The sequence below is a fragment of the Podarcis pityusensis genome, assembly GCF_964106645.2.
Source record: "Podarcis pityusensis genome assembly, chromosome: 13".
NCBI classification, from domain to species: Eukaryota; Metazoa; Chordata; class Lepidosauria; order Squamata; family Lacertidae; genus Podarcis; species Podarcis pityusensis.
The window spans coordinates 18,478,295-18,496,249 of NC_138038.1; the positions used below are offsets into that span (position 1 = coordinate 18,478,295).

At 46.7% G+C, this 17,955-nt stretch overlaps 1 protein-coding gene across 1 annotated transcript in view; it reads right to left on the reverse strand.

Annotated features, from left to right (window-relative positions):
• Positions 1-1,479: 1,479 nt before the first annotated feature.
• Positions 1,480-17,955, reverse strand: part of LOC308462064 (G protein-activated inward rectifier potassium channel 1-like) — a 31,630-nt gene continuing 15,154 nt past the window's right edge. The window contains exons 2-3 of the mRNA XM_080979403.1: positions 14,507-14,723; positions 1,480-3,347 (exon numbers count right to left, since the gene is read on the reverse strand). Of these exons, the coding sequence (XP_080835529.1) occupies positions 2,740-3,347; positions 14,507-14,723 (825 nt within the window). The 3' untranslated portion in view covers positions 1,480-2,739. The remainder of the gene's footprint in view (positions 3,348-14,506; positions 14,724-17,955) is intronic.

A 17,955-nucleotide genomic window follows, 5' to 3' on the forward strand; every position in this document is an offset into this window, starting at 1 on the left:
TCCCATGCCTAAGCAGGTCTAGTTGAGCAACACTGCTAGCCAAAGGGTTTGTATTTATTTTGATTTATAGTATATTCAATACCTCAAGGGCCGCCTCTTTCCATATGAACTGACCCAGACTCTGAGATCATCTTATGAGGCCCTCCTTCGTGTGCCTCCTCCTTGAGAGGTCCGGAGGGTGGCAACACGAGAATGGGGCCTTCTCTGTAGTGGCTCCCCCTCTGTGGAATGCTCTCCCCAGGGAAGTTCACCTGGCGCCTTCATTATACACTTTTAGGTGCCAGGCAAAAGCGTTCCTTTTTAACCAGGCCTTCATATACCCTTTAAAATGTGACTCTTTCTTGGGGGGGGGGCGTGTTATTTGATTATTGTTTTTATTTTTATTTTACATATTGTGATCTTTTCTGTGAACTGCCCTGAGACCTCCGGGTACAGGGCGGTATATAATTTCAATAAATGAAGAACGGGAAACTAAGAAAAAAAGAAAAGAAAAAGGGGGCGTCTTTACCTTTAGAGATTTCACCTAGAGGTAAAGTTAAAAAAGCAAAATCTGGGGTTCATCCGTTGGAAATAGCATCCTGGTGGAATTTCCGAAAAGCAGTACAGAATTTCCCTCCTGAGAAAGGGCAGGTAATCAATTTAATGATGATGTGGATGATATTGTTATATATTTGGGGGGGGGGGGTTGATTAAGAAACAACAGAAGGCTACTGGCAATACAGTGGTACCTCGGGTTAAGTACTTAATTCGTTCTGGAGGTCCGTTCTTAACCTGAAACTGTTCTTAACCTGAAGCACCACTTTAGCTAATGGGGCCTCCTGCTGCCGCCGCGCCGCCGGAGCACGATTTCTGTTCTCATCCTGAAGCAAAGTTCTTAATCTGAAGCACTATTTCTGGGTTAGCAGAGCTGTAACCTGAAGTGTATGTAACCCGAGGTACCACGGTACAGGCGAACTGTCCTCCCCACTTGCCCTGGGGTGCGAACAGAGACAGGGAGTTTGGAAGGCTGACAGCGTAACTGGGTGACAAGAAAAGGGAGTATTTTAGCAGGGCATTCTGGGAAGAAGAAAGGCTGGGATCCATCTTCTGCAGGCTAGCTGGGAGAGATACCTGGGACCCCACAGCTGCACTGCTGTGGGGCACAAGCCCCTCTTGAAACAACCATGTTGTAAGACCTGGACTCCCTTCATGCAGACTGAAGGTGTAAATAAGTGAATAAATCATATTTCTTAAAGCTATGACAGTCTCTGCCATGTCTCAATTCTCCAAAGGAACACAGACCCCAGGTGAGTGCCTGGAACCCCCAGGGCTTTTGCCACCGCTTGGCAGAGAGAGGGGGAGACAACCAACTTTTGTAACAATATTTTAGATAAAGACATGCTTTTGCTTTGTAAAGTGCGCACTCGCCTCTCGCCCTCACTTCAACCGCTCATTTTCGTTAGCCTCCCCCATTCTGCCTTTTCAGTTCCACCACCAAAATTCACACTCGGGCAGGAAGACCTTTATTTAGGAGGACCAACCACAAAATAGGGAGCGAGCTTTCAAGTTCTCCAGAAACCCTTCATTGGGAGAGATGCTACACAAAGCAGTCAAATGAGCAGGGAAAGAGAAGAAGAGGAGACGTATTATTGGCTTAGCCCCAAGTTTTCTGCACTTAGATTCAGTCTTAAGATGGCAAACTTAGTTGGATTAACCTTTTCTAGGTGTTGCAAGAGACAAAGAGGCAATGGGAGAACCACCCAGTTTCTGCTAATTCTAAAACCAGCCGTTACCCTGTCTCCGGCCTTAAAAGCGAAACACACTGTCTCTGTCTAAGGCAGAGAATTGAGTAGCTGGAGAGGAGAATGGCAGTCTTCCTATGATCAAAGCTGGAGATTTATTTCAGGTGATAAAGTCAAGTGAAGCTAAATTTGGTAGCGTTACCTAGTGGCTGGAGGGCACGTGGTCCTCGACAAGTCCCCCTTGAGGTGGTAGAAAAACCATCTTCATTCCACTGTAGCTCTTGTTTCTAAACAGCTAGATTCAATAATCTTCAAGGCACATAAAAACAAAGGAAGCCATGTTGGTCTGTAATAATCACCCCCCCTTTAGATTGTTCTGTGCTTTTCGACATACACCTGTGGATCATGTTCATTTAATCCCTGTGTGTACAATGGCTACACGTATCAGCTAAAGCGAGATGTGTGTCTGTCAGAGGCGGGGCCTTATCGGTGGTGGTGCCTCATGCAGCACAGCAGCAGTTCTCTGTGGGTTCCTGAGAGGCTCCCGAGGGGTGTGGCTGGTGCGTAGCTTCTTTAAAAAGCCCACAAAGCAGGCCCTTTTGTGTAGCTTCATAGGTGTTCAAGGACACGCTGCAGTTGCTTGAGAGAGCAGCCCTCTGTACATACTCAGAGGTACTCTTGTTATAGAACAATTGCTTCTTTAAAGGGGCAAGTCAGAGGAAATGGTACAAAATAGGCATGCTTTAGAAAGGAAAAGAAAACAGAAGACCCAACAGTATCTTCAAGAGATTTTTTCTTCTTACTTACACTGCCATGTAAGCAACCTACCCCCGTTACATAACTACAATGGGTTGTGGGTTGAAGCGCTCTCTGTGTGTCCTTTTTTAAAAAATTCTCGTTTAAATCGGACTGCCATTGCTAGCGCATGGGCATAGCTCAGGGGGTCTTCACAGTAGTAACCCGAGAAATCCAGGAGTTTTAAATGAAAACTGCGGCTCATTTAGGCTTCTCCTCCCTTTTAGGACAGGTGTCCCGAATTCATTTTCCGCAGCTTGGCAGGCAAATTCTCATGATCTAAAGTCGCTCCCAAGGTGAGCAAGGTTTGAGGCCTTTGCTGGAGTTCGAGGTTGCCGGTGGAGCGAGCCAGCAGCTCTGATTTGGTTTTGAAGGCTGCCGACATCAGCTTCTCGCCCCCGTCTTCGGTGCCGCAGACGGAGGTGATCTGCTGGATTTTGAGCAGATCTCCCGTGCTACATGCTTTCTCCACGTTGCTGGAGCAGAGGCTGAGGACCCCTCTGTGGAGCTCCCGTTTCCCAGAGCAGATTTTCTGGAATTTGCTGGGGAGCCTGTTGCCTTTTTCTTCGAAAAAATCGAGGCAATCGAGGGAGGAGATCTTTTCCCTCCGGCTTCTGTTGCTCCCTGTCGGCGTGTTCAAAGGCGAAGGGAGAGAGAGGTTTTCTTCCTGCTCTTTCACGCTGTAGGGGGGAGTGGGGACTTCAAACGTTCCGTGGAACTGAGAGTAATCCACGCGGAAGAAACCATCTTCCAGCGACATCACAGGGAGGAACCGGTGGCCCCAGAGAACTTCATCTTCTGTGTAGGAGGTCCTGGCTTGGCAAGTCATCCCTAAGAGACCAAGAGAATAATAACAATAATTATTATTTATTATTTATACCCCACCCATCTGGCTGAGTTTCCCCAGCCACTCTGGGCGGCTCCCAATCAAGTGTTAAAAACAGTACAGCGTTAAATATTAAAAACTTCCCTTAATAGGGCTGCCTTCAGATGTCTTTTAAAGATAGGATAGCTGCTTATTTCCTTGACATCTGAAGGGAGGGCGTTCCACAGGGCGGGTGCCACTACCGAGAAGGCCCTCTGTCTGGTTCCCTGTAACCTCACTTCTCACAATGAGGGAACCGCCAGAAGGCCCTCGGCGCTGGACCTCAGTGTCTGGGCTGAATGATGGGGGTGGAGACTCTCCTTCAGGTATACAGGACCGAGGCTGTTTAGGGCTTTAAAGGTCAGCACCAACACTTTGAATTGTGCTCGGAAACGTACTCGGAGCCAATGCAGATCTCTCAGGACCAGTGTTATGTGGTCCTGGCGGCTGCGCACATTCACCAGTCTAGCTGCCGCGTTCTGGATTAAGTGCAGTTTCCGGGTCACCTTCAAAGGTAGCCCCACGTAGAGCGCATTGCAGTAGTCCAAGCGGGAGCATAACTAGAGCATGCACCACTCTGGTGAGACAGTCCACGGGCAGGGAGGGTCTCAGCCTGCATACCAGGTGGAGCTGGTAGACAGCCGCCCTGGACACAGAATTTACCTGCGCCTCTATGGACAGGTGTGAGTCCAAAATGACTCCCAGGCTGCGCACCTAGTCCTTCAGGGGCACAGTTACTCCATTCAGGACCAGGGAATCCCCCACACCCTCCCGCCCCCTGTCCCCCCAAAACAGTACTTCTGTCTTGTCAGAATTCAACCTCAATGCATAGACAGGATCAGTGTGGCTTGATTTTCAAAGTATGGTGCCATGGGAAAATGCTATTTCCCCAGATCTCCAGCCCACCCCTGTGCTGGACAGCTCCTTTAATTCTTCCTACCTGAAGCATCTAGAGATAATAATAATAATAATAATAATAATAATAATTTTTTATTTATACCCCGTCCTTCCCGGCCAGAGCAGGGCTCAGGATGGCTAACACCAATAAAATCACACTAAAAACATAATAGGGGAAAAAGAGAGGGGGGAAAACCCCCCAATTTAAAACACAGGTAAAATGCAATTTAAAATGCAGCCTCATTTTAAAGTAGCTGATAAATCAAGACCATAAGGGGAGGGAACCATAAGGGTCAGACCGAGTCCAAACCAAAGGCCAGGCGGAACAGCTCTGTCTTGCAGGCCCCGCGGAAAGATGTCAAGTCCCACAGGGCCCTAGTCTCTTGTGACAGAGCGTTCCACCACGTTGGGGCCAATGCTGAAAAGGCCCTGGCCCTAGTTGAAACCAATCTAACCTCCTTGAGGCTTGGGACCTCCAAAGTGCTGTTCTTTGTGGACCTTAAGGTCCTCCATGGGACATACCAGGAGGGGTGGTCCCGTGGGTATGTGGGTCCTAGGCTGCATAGGGCTTTGAAGGTCAAAACCAGCACCTTAAACCTGAGCCTGTACTCCACCGGGAGCCAGTGCAGTTGGTAAAGCACTGGATGAATGCGATCCCGCGGCAAGGACCCTGTAAGGAGCCTCACTGTGGCATTCTGCACCCGCTGGAGTTTCTGGGACACCTTCAAGGGCAGCCCCGCATAGAGCGAGTTACAATAATCAAGCTTGGAGGTGACCGTCACATGGATCACTGGGGCCAGATCAGGGCGAGAAAGGTAAGGAACCAACTGCTTAATACGGCGATGGAAAAATGCCACCTTTGCTGTGGCTGCAGCCTGCACCTCCATGGAAAGGGAGGCGTCAATGAATTTCTTGACCCCCCCAACCTCCAATTTTTGTGGTCTTGGGCATGGAGCCTGCCCTCGCAACCAAGAAGAGTTGGGGCAAGCAAACTGCAAACTCTCGCATGTTGTCCTTTCTTACCTGGGCAGGTAAGGTCACACCCACCTCTAGTCACATGCAAAGGAAGTATGTCCCAGCCAGGAGGAAACAGAAAGTTTTCGACTGGCTGGACCAAACATTCCCCTGCATGTCCACTCTAGGAAAACAAGGAATGTTGTATTTGACTGCTACTTATGTATCATATCCCACACCCCTTCCTTCCTAGGGTCAGCTAAACCCATGTGCGAATGCCACTCTTACAAGGGGCATTTGGGCGGCAGCAGCAGCAGCAGCAGCAGCAGCATCCTACCCTCCTATTCTTCCCCACCCTGCCCATGTCCCTATCCTGTCTCTCTGCAACTATGTTACACAAATCCATGAGCTACCTGCTCCATCATTCATCTCCCCTGCTATTAGAGAAGACCCGGTTAATTTGAGCTACTCGGGGAGACACAGCCCGAAGATGAGTCTGCTCTAATATCCGATGGCAACAAATGACAGTGAGTGATTGATGATCTAGGACTGCAGGAATTCTTGGGGAAGGGAAAAGACATGTCTCTCCTGTCGTTTGAGATTAGCATTGGCAGTAAAAATCTGGCTATTAGTGTGTCCCATCCTATATTAAACATTCACCGCATTATTAAAGAATAAATATACATATTAGGGACAAATGCCCTGATCTGGAGAATGGAGTTTGCATATGTGGATCTACCACACTGGGTGTGCATCAGCTTGTTGTGTGTGTGTGTGCAAAATTGCACCCAGCAACTTGAAAATAACTGCATCAATGTATGTAGTTCTCCATTCTGATCCCAGCATAGAAAACTATGCGCCAGTTTGTGCTGCTGGCGTTATCCATTGGTACGACAGTTTGCAAAGCAGCCGTCTGTCTCTTCTGTGATTCTCAGGATTGGCGTTATAAAGCCATGCTTAGCTTTGCCTGAGCAATTGCCCAAAGGCCCTTTCTGCTCGAAAAAGACAAAGTCCCTTCTGAGCTGTGCGTACGCCGAGATGAAAAATAATTATAACTACAACATTAACAACATTAATAAATTCCGCACCCAGGCAACCCTAATCCTGTGACAAGAAAAGCTCTGTGGGGTGATCTGTATAAATCATGCAAATCAAACCTATTTTAGTATCTCCTCTTACTTTGCTTAATGCCTGCTCTTATATTGTACGCTTATCTGTTTTGTGTATAGGCTGCTTCCTACGAAGCATCTTGAATTCATGATACAATTAAAACATACATAAAACAATCGCATTGCATATTTAGGGGGGAAAACAATACCACACAACTTCAAACCCAATACAGATTCCGACTGTTATAAAAATATCTGCTTGGAATGCTTCTTGAAAAAGGAAAGCATTTAACAGATGTCAAAAATACAAAAGAAACAGCATAACATAGCAGTTTTATTTTAGATGGTGTGTTGTTTTATTTTGCACAGTGCATAGTTTTGTTTTGAAAAACCATCTTCCATAATTTAGACTGCAATCTTGTACGCCAGGTGTGAGGAACCTCTAGCCCCCCCAGATGTCGCTGAACTACAATTCCCATCACCCCTGGCCATTGGCCATGCTTGTGGGGGCTGATGGGAGTTGTAGTTCAGCAACAGTGGGAGGACTGGAGGTTCCCCACACCTGCTTATACATACTCACTTGGGAGTAAGCCTTATTGAACTCCATGGGACTTATTTCTAAGTGCACAGGATTGCACCATTATACTGAATTGTGGATAAGGAGGACGAGGAGGTATGAATCTTGTTTAGCCACCGCCCTGGCTTCTGATTCCAGTAAGGCATTGCCTACATGCTTTCAGGTGTGCCTTCATACCCTGAGTGTTCGAAATTTGCTTTAAAAGAAAAAAGAAAAGAAACAAAACTGTGATTCTCAGGTAGTGAAATTCTGAGCCCCAAACCATGCTCTGTGCGGAACTGCAATGTTCACAGTCTGTCTTAAGTCCCACTGTAGCGTTAGCAGAAAAAGCTTCCTTCTAAAAGCTGCCTTAAGCAGCTATGGTTGGAACTACTGGGCTGGACTCAAAGGTAGCCCAGTGCTAGATTTACTTATAAGCTAAACAAGCTATGGCTTAGGGCCCCACTCTCTTTGAGGCCCCCCAAAAAATTTAAAAGAAAAAAAAAAGGCTGTACATTTCCAAAATATAAGACAAAACAACGAATTAAATAAAACCTACATACAGCAACAGTGTTTTGTTTTGGGTTGTGTAGGCTCCTATGATGTAAATCATGGGCCCTGCCTGCTAACCTGCTCCCTAAAATATCACTGGTTTGCTCATTTCTATATATAGGATGCCTACATTCTGCACATGCAAATGGCTTTAGATACCTATTAGGTCCATAAATTACCATATAGCATATATTCAACACAAAAAACAGTGATGATTTGTTGTTGACAAAGGACAGCTGGACATATAAAGGGCCCCATTACCTTCAGTAACTTAAAGATAAAGGTACCCCTGCCCGTACGGGCCAGTCGTGTCCGACTCTAGGGTTATGCGCCCATCTCACTTAAGAGGCCGGGGGCCAGCACTGTCCGGAGACACTTCCGGGTCATGTGGCCAGCAGGCGAACCAGAGCAGCACACGGAAACGCCGTTTACCTTCCCACTATAAAGCGGTACCTATTTATCTACTTGCACTTAGGGGTGCTTTCGAACTGCTAGGTGGGCAGGAGCTGGGACCGAAAGACGGGAGCTCACCCCGCCACGGGGATTCGAACCGCCGACCATACGATCGGCAAGTCCTAGGCACTGAGGTTTTACCCACAGCGCCACCCGCGTCCCTGAGGTAGCCCCACTGAAATCCATGGGACAAGTTAGTCATGGCACCGATTTCAGTGGGACTAGCTAACATCTCTGCCTTCACGAGACAGGAAGGGCAGCATATGGCTTTACAAAGGGGGACGAGAGAGTGAGCGAATCAGAGCTAAGTTTGCACAGTTCATCCATCAGTTCTGTTTCCTATGGAGGTAACAAATCACCTGCTGTTCCATCTGGTGACAGTCAGTCTCCGGGCGGCCTTTATTGACTTAGCTAGATTTGCTTATGTGCTTTCCATTAACCCCCTTTTAACTGCCACATTCAGCCGGGCGGTTCTGAAGGTTGCAAGACGCATAATGGAGAAGGATGCTCTTGCGAGCGGACGCGGAATGCACATTAAGATAAAACGTCGGGAAAGCCTTTCTCCATTTTCGTGCATGCTCAGGGGTTTTGTTCAAGCCCAAGAGCTGGTTCTGAATAGTAGAGATTACCCTCTGGACAACATGGGGAACCTCTGAACACACAGGTCCCAGAGAGGAATCACAGCCCGGTCTTCCTCCTGCTGCTCAGCCCCACAATTCTTCTAGGATTTAGGAGAAAAGGGCTATGGTCATGCCATCCCAAGCAGTGAGAAGCTCTTGGGTTCCAGGTTTGGTTTGGTTTCCATGGAACAGAGGTCAGCAGAGATTGTGGTGTCTTTAGGATATATTGACTGGGAGTGGCTGCCGAGACCATATAACACTGGTCCTGAAAGACCTACATTGGCTCCCAGTATGTTTCCAAGCACAATTCAAAGTGTTGGTGCTGACCTTTAAAGCCCTAAACGGCCTCAAAGGCCCAGTATACCTGAAGGAGCTTCTCCACCCCCATCGTTCAGCCCAGACATGGAGGTCCAGCTCCGAAGGCCTTCTGGCATTTCCCTCCCTGTGAGAAGTGAGGTTACAAGGAACCAGGTAGAGGGCCTTCTTGGTAGTGGCGCCTGCCCTATGGAACGCCCTCCCATCAGATGTCAAGGAAATAAACTATATGCAGTGTTTTTTTTTCTGGGGGTACACGGGGTACACATACTCCTAAACATATTGTGAATCTAAGTTTGACCTCATTGAGGGGCAGTATTTCAATATCAGTGGGAAAATGAGAGTACCCCTAAACATTTTTTAAATAGGAAAAAAAGCACGTCCTTCCACAGTCAGGATATAGGTTTCCAGGAGGGAGCTGATCATGGTGAGGGTTTGCCAAATGTGCCTTCCTCTTGGCACATTTCTCCCTTTTGTCCTGAGTTCAAGCATCTTCAAAGCCCATGACACCTTTGGTAAAGGCTGTTCTCCAACTGGAGCGCTCACAGGCCGGTGTTCCCCAGTTGTCAGTGTTTATACTACATTTTCTTAAGATTTGCCTTGAGAGAGTCTTTAAACCTTTTTAAAATGTATAAAGTGTTGCTGGAGTGGCATACAAAAGATGAAGAGGTAAAAGTAGTAATGATACACTGGGCAAGAGACTTTGGTTACAATATACAGTATGATGATTGGATGAAATTATGGAATGAAAGGCTAAAATTTATGGCATGTACTGCGTTGAAAGAAAATGTAATGAAAATGTTTTACAGATTATATATAACGCCAGTTAAACTGGCCAAAATGTATAAAACATGCAATAAGTGTTGGAAATGTAAAGAAAAAGAAGGTACTTTCTATCATATGTGGTGGGAGTGTAAAAAGGTGAAAGACTTCTGGGAAATGATATACAATGAATTGAAAAAGATGTTGAAATATACGTTCATTAAAAAACCAGAAGACTTTCTATTAGGAATGGTAGGAAACGAAACAATAAGAGACTGTAAACTGTTTCAATATGCAGTGACTGCCGCAAGGATACTTCTGGCCCAAAGATGGAAACAGGAAGAAATTCCAACAGTGGAAGAATGGAGAAGGAAATTGACCGAATATGCAGAATTGGATAAATTGACTGGGAAGATTCGATATCAGAAAGACCAAAAGTTTATCGAGGACTGGGGGAAATTTAAAGAACATCTGAAAAATATATGTGATGCACAGACAAAGCTTGTTGGTTTTGAAGAGACTCTGTGAAATAGTAAGAAATACTGCAAAAAAGAGAGTAAGAGGAAAAGGAGTGGGGAAAGGCAAAATCATGTTTAGAAATGCGTCAATAAATAGAATTTTTTCGAAAGATTGACAGAGAAACTGAGGGAAGTCAAAACTTGAAGCATGAGTGTAAAATAATTTGTTGAATGTACAAAATTTGTTTGGAAAATGAATAAAAATTATTTTTTTTTAAAAAAGAGAGAGTCTTTAAACCTCTTTTGCTGACCACCAGCATTACGCTTTCCATTTTTATGTTCAGAATAGAGTAGTTGCTTTGGAAAACGATAATCAGGCGTCTGCACAACATGAACAGCTGACCCTGCTTTCCCCCCAGGTGGACCTTTGGACCACATCATCTCATGAACAATCTTTGAGCAAGTGTGGGGTGTCGCTGGTGGGCGGGGCCAGGGGAAAAGGGGGTGGAGCAAGAGGTGTGACTCTTACCTCTGTACAGGAAGCTACATTCTATCTGTACTCTCCCCGAGCGCAGATTCCATTTCTGTATTTAACTATGGCTGTTGAAACCAAGAAATATTTTACCTGCACAATTTTGCTGCTGCCTTTGCTGTGTTCCCGTGCAAGACTGTCAAGTAAGTAAACAATATATTTTAAGCTTACTTTATAAATCAGGTCCTCCTTTAAATAGGGCACGCATTGCGGTGAGACCTGGAAACTGACACCCTGCGTTGTGGGTGGGTACAATTGGTCAGCCACAATATCCGATTGGTAGATTCCTCGTAGCTGGGTGCAATCTGGCCAATGGGACGTAGTCCAAACGGTTTGAGGGACCTATTTATGCCCACGCACGTGACCCAGAGCTTCCTCTTTCGGCGCGTGCATTTGGAACACCCACCCACCTCTCCCTATTTTTAGGGCTTTGCACTTGACCTTGCTATGCCGTTGTGTGTCGTCTGTCGTTGGGACAGGGGCATGGCAGGAATTTCCCCCACTTGGCTGATTGGCTGTTGCCATTTGGGTTTCGCCTGCCACGTAGCAAATCGTCACAACTTGTAAGGTTGCGGATAGGCTCTGGTTCAGATGATAGGGATGGGATAACGCTCTTGCCATCCCTATGTGAAGGGTATTCCGTTAAAGGAATCCAGGGACTCGATGGTTTGGTCAACCCCTGAGAGGGGGTTGTGCCCGTGTCTGAGTCCAGGGGGACATTTGGGTGGCGGAGATAGCCCGTCCCCGGCTTTCCGCTTATCCAGGTGTTCACCCTTGGCTGACCTATGCTGGAACCCGAGTCAGTGCTACCTGCATGGCAGGGAGCTAGTTGAACCAGAGCCTATGCAACCAGTCACTTCCTGTAATCAATAAAGTTGTGGCCTAAATTCTGCCAAAAATCAAAACCAAAATTTGAGTCAAGTGCGAATTTATTTAGAGGGGAGGTTTCTGGGTCTGAACATGGAAGTTGTTGCCTAATTCTTTTATTAAGAGGGAAACAAAGGGGAAGCCAACTTATTTCGTTAGCTGGGATTGCCTCATAAAACGAAAGACTTCTCAGTGTAGTTTCAGTCTTCTATATTCTGCTGCCAAGCACCAGGTTTTAATACTCCACTCAACCCCCACACCCATGGGAGATTGGAGGGATAAATTGCAACTAATATATCCTCTCCTGCCCATTGATAAACCATCCCACACATTTTGCTTGCCTAGCTGGCTTTAGAGCTGCTGCAACTTCACACAGAACAGTTTTCAAAGTGCAGCGGGGAGACTGCTGCCAAACTTGAAAGCTGGTCCTGGGGCTGAGTTGGCAGATTCCCCAATTGACACCTGAGGTGGGCTGGCCCAAATTAAGCCCTGGAATAACGTGAGGCCGCTCTTTGCTTCCCTTTCCCAATAGAACAGGACCTCTCCTCTTTCAAGAACTGTAAATGAGAGCTCTTTAAAAGAGAGAGAGAGAAAAACCCACTTATCTCTTTCGTTGTGCTATACACTACAGAATCAAGGCTCATTACTATAGAGCCAGAGGGGGAAGTCACATCATTAATCTCTCTGTAACAGTCACATTTGCTAGACTCTTCCCTCTGAAGCAGATAGGCCTCCAGGCTAAACACACAGAGGAATGGGGAGCCTCCAACAACTAGGGTGTCCTACTTTTCTAACAGAAGCCAGGGCTTCCTTTCTTTCTCTTTCCTTGAGAGCAGCAGGGCAGGAGGAGAGTGGCAGCCAGCCAGCCAGCTTGCGATGATGAAAACACCTGATTCAGTGGGCAGAACCAGGAAAGGACTTTTCTTGGAGAGCTGGCAGAAGCTGGCCACTTTTTTTTAGATACCGTATTTTTTGCTCTATAAGACTCACTTTTTCCCTTCTAAAAAGTAAGGGGAAATGTGTGTGCGTCTTATGGAGCGAATGCTGGCTGCGCAGTTATCCCAGAAGCCAGAACAGCAAGAGGGACTTGCTGCTTTCATTGCGCAGCGATCCCTCTTGCTGTTCTGGCTTCTGAGATTCAGAATTTTTTTTTCTTGTTTTCCTCCTCCAAAAACTAGGTGCGTCTTGTGGTCTGGTGCGTCTTATAGAGCGAAAAATACGGTAGATAGATAAACTTTATTCGCATTAGCCAATGGCCATAGCAACATAAAACAAGCAATATATACGAATAAAAAAAGACAGCAGTGGGTAAAAAGGGCAATCAAATGACCATGATTATCGTTCAGATAGTGGCCCTTAATCTCATTGCACCCTCGATAAACCTAGCAACCTTCGCTGTTGTCTGATCATTTTGATCTGATAAAAGAAAGAACAATGTGGCCTCAGATGGGCGGCCTGGGATGGTAAGTAAGAGTGGGGTGATGATCTCATTCCTCAGATATTTATAAAGGGGACAGGACAGCAGAACAGGAGCCACTGTTTCCAGATTGCCATCTCCACAGGGGCAAAGTCGTTTTGCAGTTGGCATCTTTTGGTATCTGCCCTCAAGTACGGCAGAGGGCATCACATCCAATCTGGCCAGTGTGAAGGCACGTCTGTATTTTGGGATAGTTAATTTATACAAATATGGTGCCAGGGAATCAAACTGAGAAGGTGGGGGGGGGGAAGGCATACCAAGGACAGAATTTCTTTATAACGGCCAGATTCTTCTGTTGCTCTAAGTCCTTCAGACGCTGTCCAATTAGCCTTTTGCTTCATGAGAAGCTGATGTGGGCCATGTTTTTGGCGGGTTAAGAAGAAGCGGAGAACGGACGTTTGTTTTCTGGCAAACTTCTAGGGCCACAAACACACCACCCTTTTAAAGCAGTATAATACCACTTTGAACAGCCACACAAAGACGAAACAACCGTCATTTCTTAAGGGTGCTGAGAGTTCTTAGGAGACCCCATTCCCCTCACAGAGCTACAATTCCCAGAGTGGTTTAACAGCCAACCCCTCTTCCCAGGGAACAGTGGGATGGGGGACCTGTGGCCCTCCAGATGTTGGGTTCCAGCTCCCATCAGCCCCAGTCAGCATGGCCAGTGGTCTGGGATAGAATCACAGAATTGTGTTGGCACAAAAATAGAAGCAAGAAGAATTACCGACGAAAGAAGAATGGCGGATGAAATTGATGGGCTATGCAGAATTGGATAAATTAACAGGAAGGATTCGAAACCTGCGGGACCAGAGATTCTTAGAAGACTGGAGTAAATATACGTACTATCTGAAAAGTAACTGTAATGAACAGATTACGCTAGTAGGATTGCAATAAGTTTTGTAAGGATGACTATCTGAAAGACTATGAGGAGAACTATTAGTTAATGATAATTAAGAGTAATAGAGAAATTAAGAAATGCAGAATAAGTGATAAAGAACGGAAAATCACCAGAGGTGTTGACGGAAGTCTAAAATATTGTATAAGATAAAAAGTTATGTTATATGATTGTTGGAAATGATATGTTAAAAAAACTAATAAAAATGTATATGTATAGTGGTACCTCGGGTTAAGTACTTAATTCGTTCTGGAGGTCTGTACTTAACCTGAAACTGTTCTTAACCTGAAGCACCACTTTAGCTAATGGGGCCTCCTGCTGCTGCTGTGCCGCCGGAGCACAATTTCTGTTCTCATCCTGAAGCAAAGTTCTTAACCTGAAGCACTATTTCTGGGTTAGCGGAGTCTGTAACCTGAAGCATATGTAACCTGAAGCGCATGTAACCCGAGGTACCACTGTATATATAAAAAGAATCACAGAATGGGGCTCAAACTCACAACCTTGAGATTAAGAGTCTCATGCTCTACTGGCTGGGCTAACCATGGGAGATGTATTCTGGCAGCACCTGAAATCCCACAGTGGCCCCCATCTTTGCACTATGCAAATAATAATAATAATAATAATAATAATTATTATTATTATTATTATTATTATTATTATTATTATTCAGCACTGTACCTGTAGTTTCGACGATGCCTTCCAGGATAACGACAATCTCGAACTGCTCGCTCCGCAGCGATCTCTGCGAGAGGGCAAAAAAAGGGCTCTTTTCGTTGATTTCATGGCAGATGGTGAGAGGAGAAACGAGGAACAGTTGGTCGGCCCCAGTTCCGAATCCAACGTCGAGCTCACATTGGTCTAGTGGCAGGAATTCACCTTCTGGCGTCTGTCGTGACTAGAGAGAGAGAGAGAGAGAGAGAGAAGTCCCACTGAGTCGAGAGCAAATCTCACAGCAGCAAAATGATAGGAACTTCCTCAGGGTGCCTGTATGGTGTACCTTTCAAGCTGCAGAGACTCCATTGGAATTAAAGCTGAGAGGGAGAGGGTTTTGAGTGGGGGTGAGCTGAACCCGGGTCTGGGTGAGATCTGGGTGCAAGACTCTCTCAGGCAAATCAATGGTAATGTCTTGGCCCCACCCATTTCATGCAGGCACCCACGCCTTCATGGCGGAAGAGCAAACTCCCCCATCAGCCAGAGGATTAGTCTGGGTTTCTCCCTCTAAAAGGGGTGAGGGGGAATCATACTGAGCTGTGTGCCAGTGGCAGTCAGTTCTGTTTCCAGGGCAGCTGTCTACCAGCTCCATCTGGTACGCAGGCTGAGACCCTCCCTGCCCGTGGACTGTCTCGCCAGAGTGTTGCATGCTCTGGTTATCTCCCGCTTGGAGTACTGCAATGTGCTCTTCGTGGGGCTACCTTTGAAGGTGACCCGGAAACTACAACTAATCCAGAATGCGGCAGATAGACTGGTGACTGGGAGTGGCCGCCGAGACCATAGAACACCAGTCCTGAGAGACCTACATTGGCTCCCAGTATGTTTCTGAGCACAATTCAAAGTGTTGGTGCTGACCTTTAAAGCCGTAAACGGCCTCGGCCCAGTATATCTGAAGGAGCGTCTCCATCCCCATCATCCAGCTTGGACACTGAGGTCCAGCTCCGAGGGCCTTCTGGTGGTTCCCTCACTGCGAGAAGTGAGGTTACAGGGAACCAGGCAGAGGGCCTTTTCGGTAGTGGCACCTGCCCTGTGGAATGCCCTCCCAGCAGATGTCAAGGAAATAAACAACTATCTGACTTTTAGAAGACATTTGAAGGCAGCCCTGTTTTTTTAATGTTTGATGTTTTATTGTGTTTTTAATATTTTTTGGGAGCCATCCAGAATAGTAGGGGCAACCCAGTCAGATGATGATGATGATGATTATTATTATTACAACTCCCATCAGCCTGGTTCATGGGAGTCATAGTCCAAAACAACTGCCAGGATGGGCAAGGCTGCCCTGTTCAGCACTTTTCACTCCTGGATTTAATAGAGTGATGCCATTATGCCTGCCTCTTCAGTGCCTTCTCCAGTGGTGAGCCTCGAAACTGCCATTTTAACATTCCACAACTGCCTGCAGTCACAATGCTACAAGGGGAGACATTGTGGGAAATATATACAGTGGTACCTCAGGTTAAGTACATAATTCGTTCCGGAGGTCCGTTCTTAACCTGAAACGGTTCTTAACCTGAAGCACCACTTTAGCTAATGGGGCCTCCTGCTGCTGCCGCGCCTCCGGAACACGATTTCTGTTCTCATCCTGAAGCAAAGTTCTTAACCTGAAGCACTATTTCTGGGTTAGCGGAGTCTGTAACCTGAAGCGTATGCAACCTGAAGCATATGTAACCCAAGGTACCACTGTATGGTGGTCAGCTCTCATTCCTGGTCACCCAAGGCTGTTGCCTGCCAGCACAGGACCTTACTGTTAGCTGAAGAACATCCATACGATTTACAAACTTAATCCTGGGCACCACAATCTACCAAACCACATTTCTAAAATCTCTGCTTGATTTCCTTCTCCCTTCCAATCCATTTTCCTTTTGTGTCGTGTCTTTTTAGACTGCAGGCCTGAGGGCAGCGGCTGCCTTTGTCTCCTGCCACACCATCACCTGTTAGCTTCTCTGTGACTGAAGAATGGGGTTAAATAAAGTAGGAAAGGACACCCAGCTGTGCTGAGTAAGTCAGGCACAGGCAAACTCGACCGTCCAGATGTTTTGGGACTAAAACTCCCATCACCCCTAGCTAACAGGACCAGTGGTCAGGGATGATGGGAATTGTAGTCTCAAAACATCTGGAGGTTTGCCTATGCCTGGATTAAGTGTTGCAATGTTTGTTTTCCATCACTAGGAAAAGCTACAGTTCTGGGAATTGTTATTTCTGGATGGGCGATTCTGCTCTCTCTCTTGTTTTTGCACGTCATGGACACATTCATAGAGGAATAGTGGTGGATTTACACTGGCCTGTAGCAGATAGCTCAGTCTGTAGAAGATGAGGCTCGTAATCTCAGGGCTGTGGGTTTGAGCCCCACGTTGGGCCAAAAGATTCCTGTATTCCCGGGGGGGGGGGTGGACTAGATGTCCCACGGGGTCCCTTCCTATTCTATAATTCTAAGTCCACACATCACTCCACTTCATCAGTTGCCCTGCAATGCTTCTCACACAAAACCACATTATTGCCACAGGAAGGGGTCTTCTTGAGCTGTAGGGCAACAAACAAAAGCAGGGCAAAAAAGAAAAGACCTAATCCTAACCCTTTGCAAAAAATACACAACAACCCTACAACATTTGCGGCATTAAAACGTTATGGGATTTTGGCATGAATTCTCAGGGCAGTTATGTCTGCTCCAAAACTTTCACAGGCACAAACTGTATTGAAGGGGCATCACTTATAACCATCATGATGTTATCATGAACAAGGCTGCCTGGAAGAACCTGATTGGATGCCTGCCCTGCCCCTTCCCCACTCCCAACCCCACCCCCCGGGAAGGAATTACAACACACGTGTGTGCGTGGTTAGAAGCAATTTTCTGGACTGTGATGGCTACTGGGGGAAAAGGCAGACATTGCGGCTGTCTGGTGCATTTCTGGTAATTAGCGGAGGGATGGGGAATTAGCAAGGTGTTGACAGCAGATATGGGCTGAATCATCTTAAAAGGGGAAGAGGGAAATCAAATGGAAATGAATGTGCAGAACGGCAGCTGTGATATATGAGATTCCTTGCAAGCGGTGCTGTTTTTCAGGGTGCCAGAACTTCACCCTGAACGCCTCCCTTGCTCTCTTATAATGGCGCCCACCTGAAAGGTGCCGGAACTGAGTTCTGGTGAGTTTGGGAATGGAAACCGCGCCTGCTTGCAAGACATTTGATCAAATACAGTGGACACTCAGTTTGTGAACATGATCCGTGCGGGAAGCACGTTCGCAACCCGCAGCGTCCGCAACCTGCAGCGTCGCATCTGCGCATGTGCGGGTCATGATTCGGCGCTTCTGCGCATGTGCAAAGAGTGATTTAGTGCTTCTGCGCATGCGCAGAAACCTGGAAGTAACCTGCTTCAGTACTTCCGGGTTCGGCGCAATGCGCAACCCGAAATCACACAACCC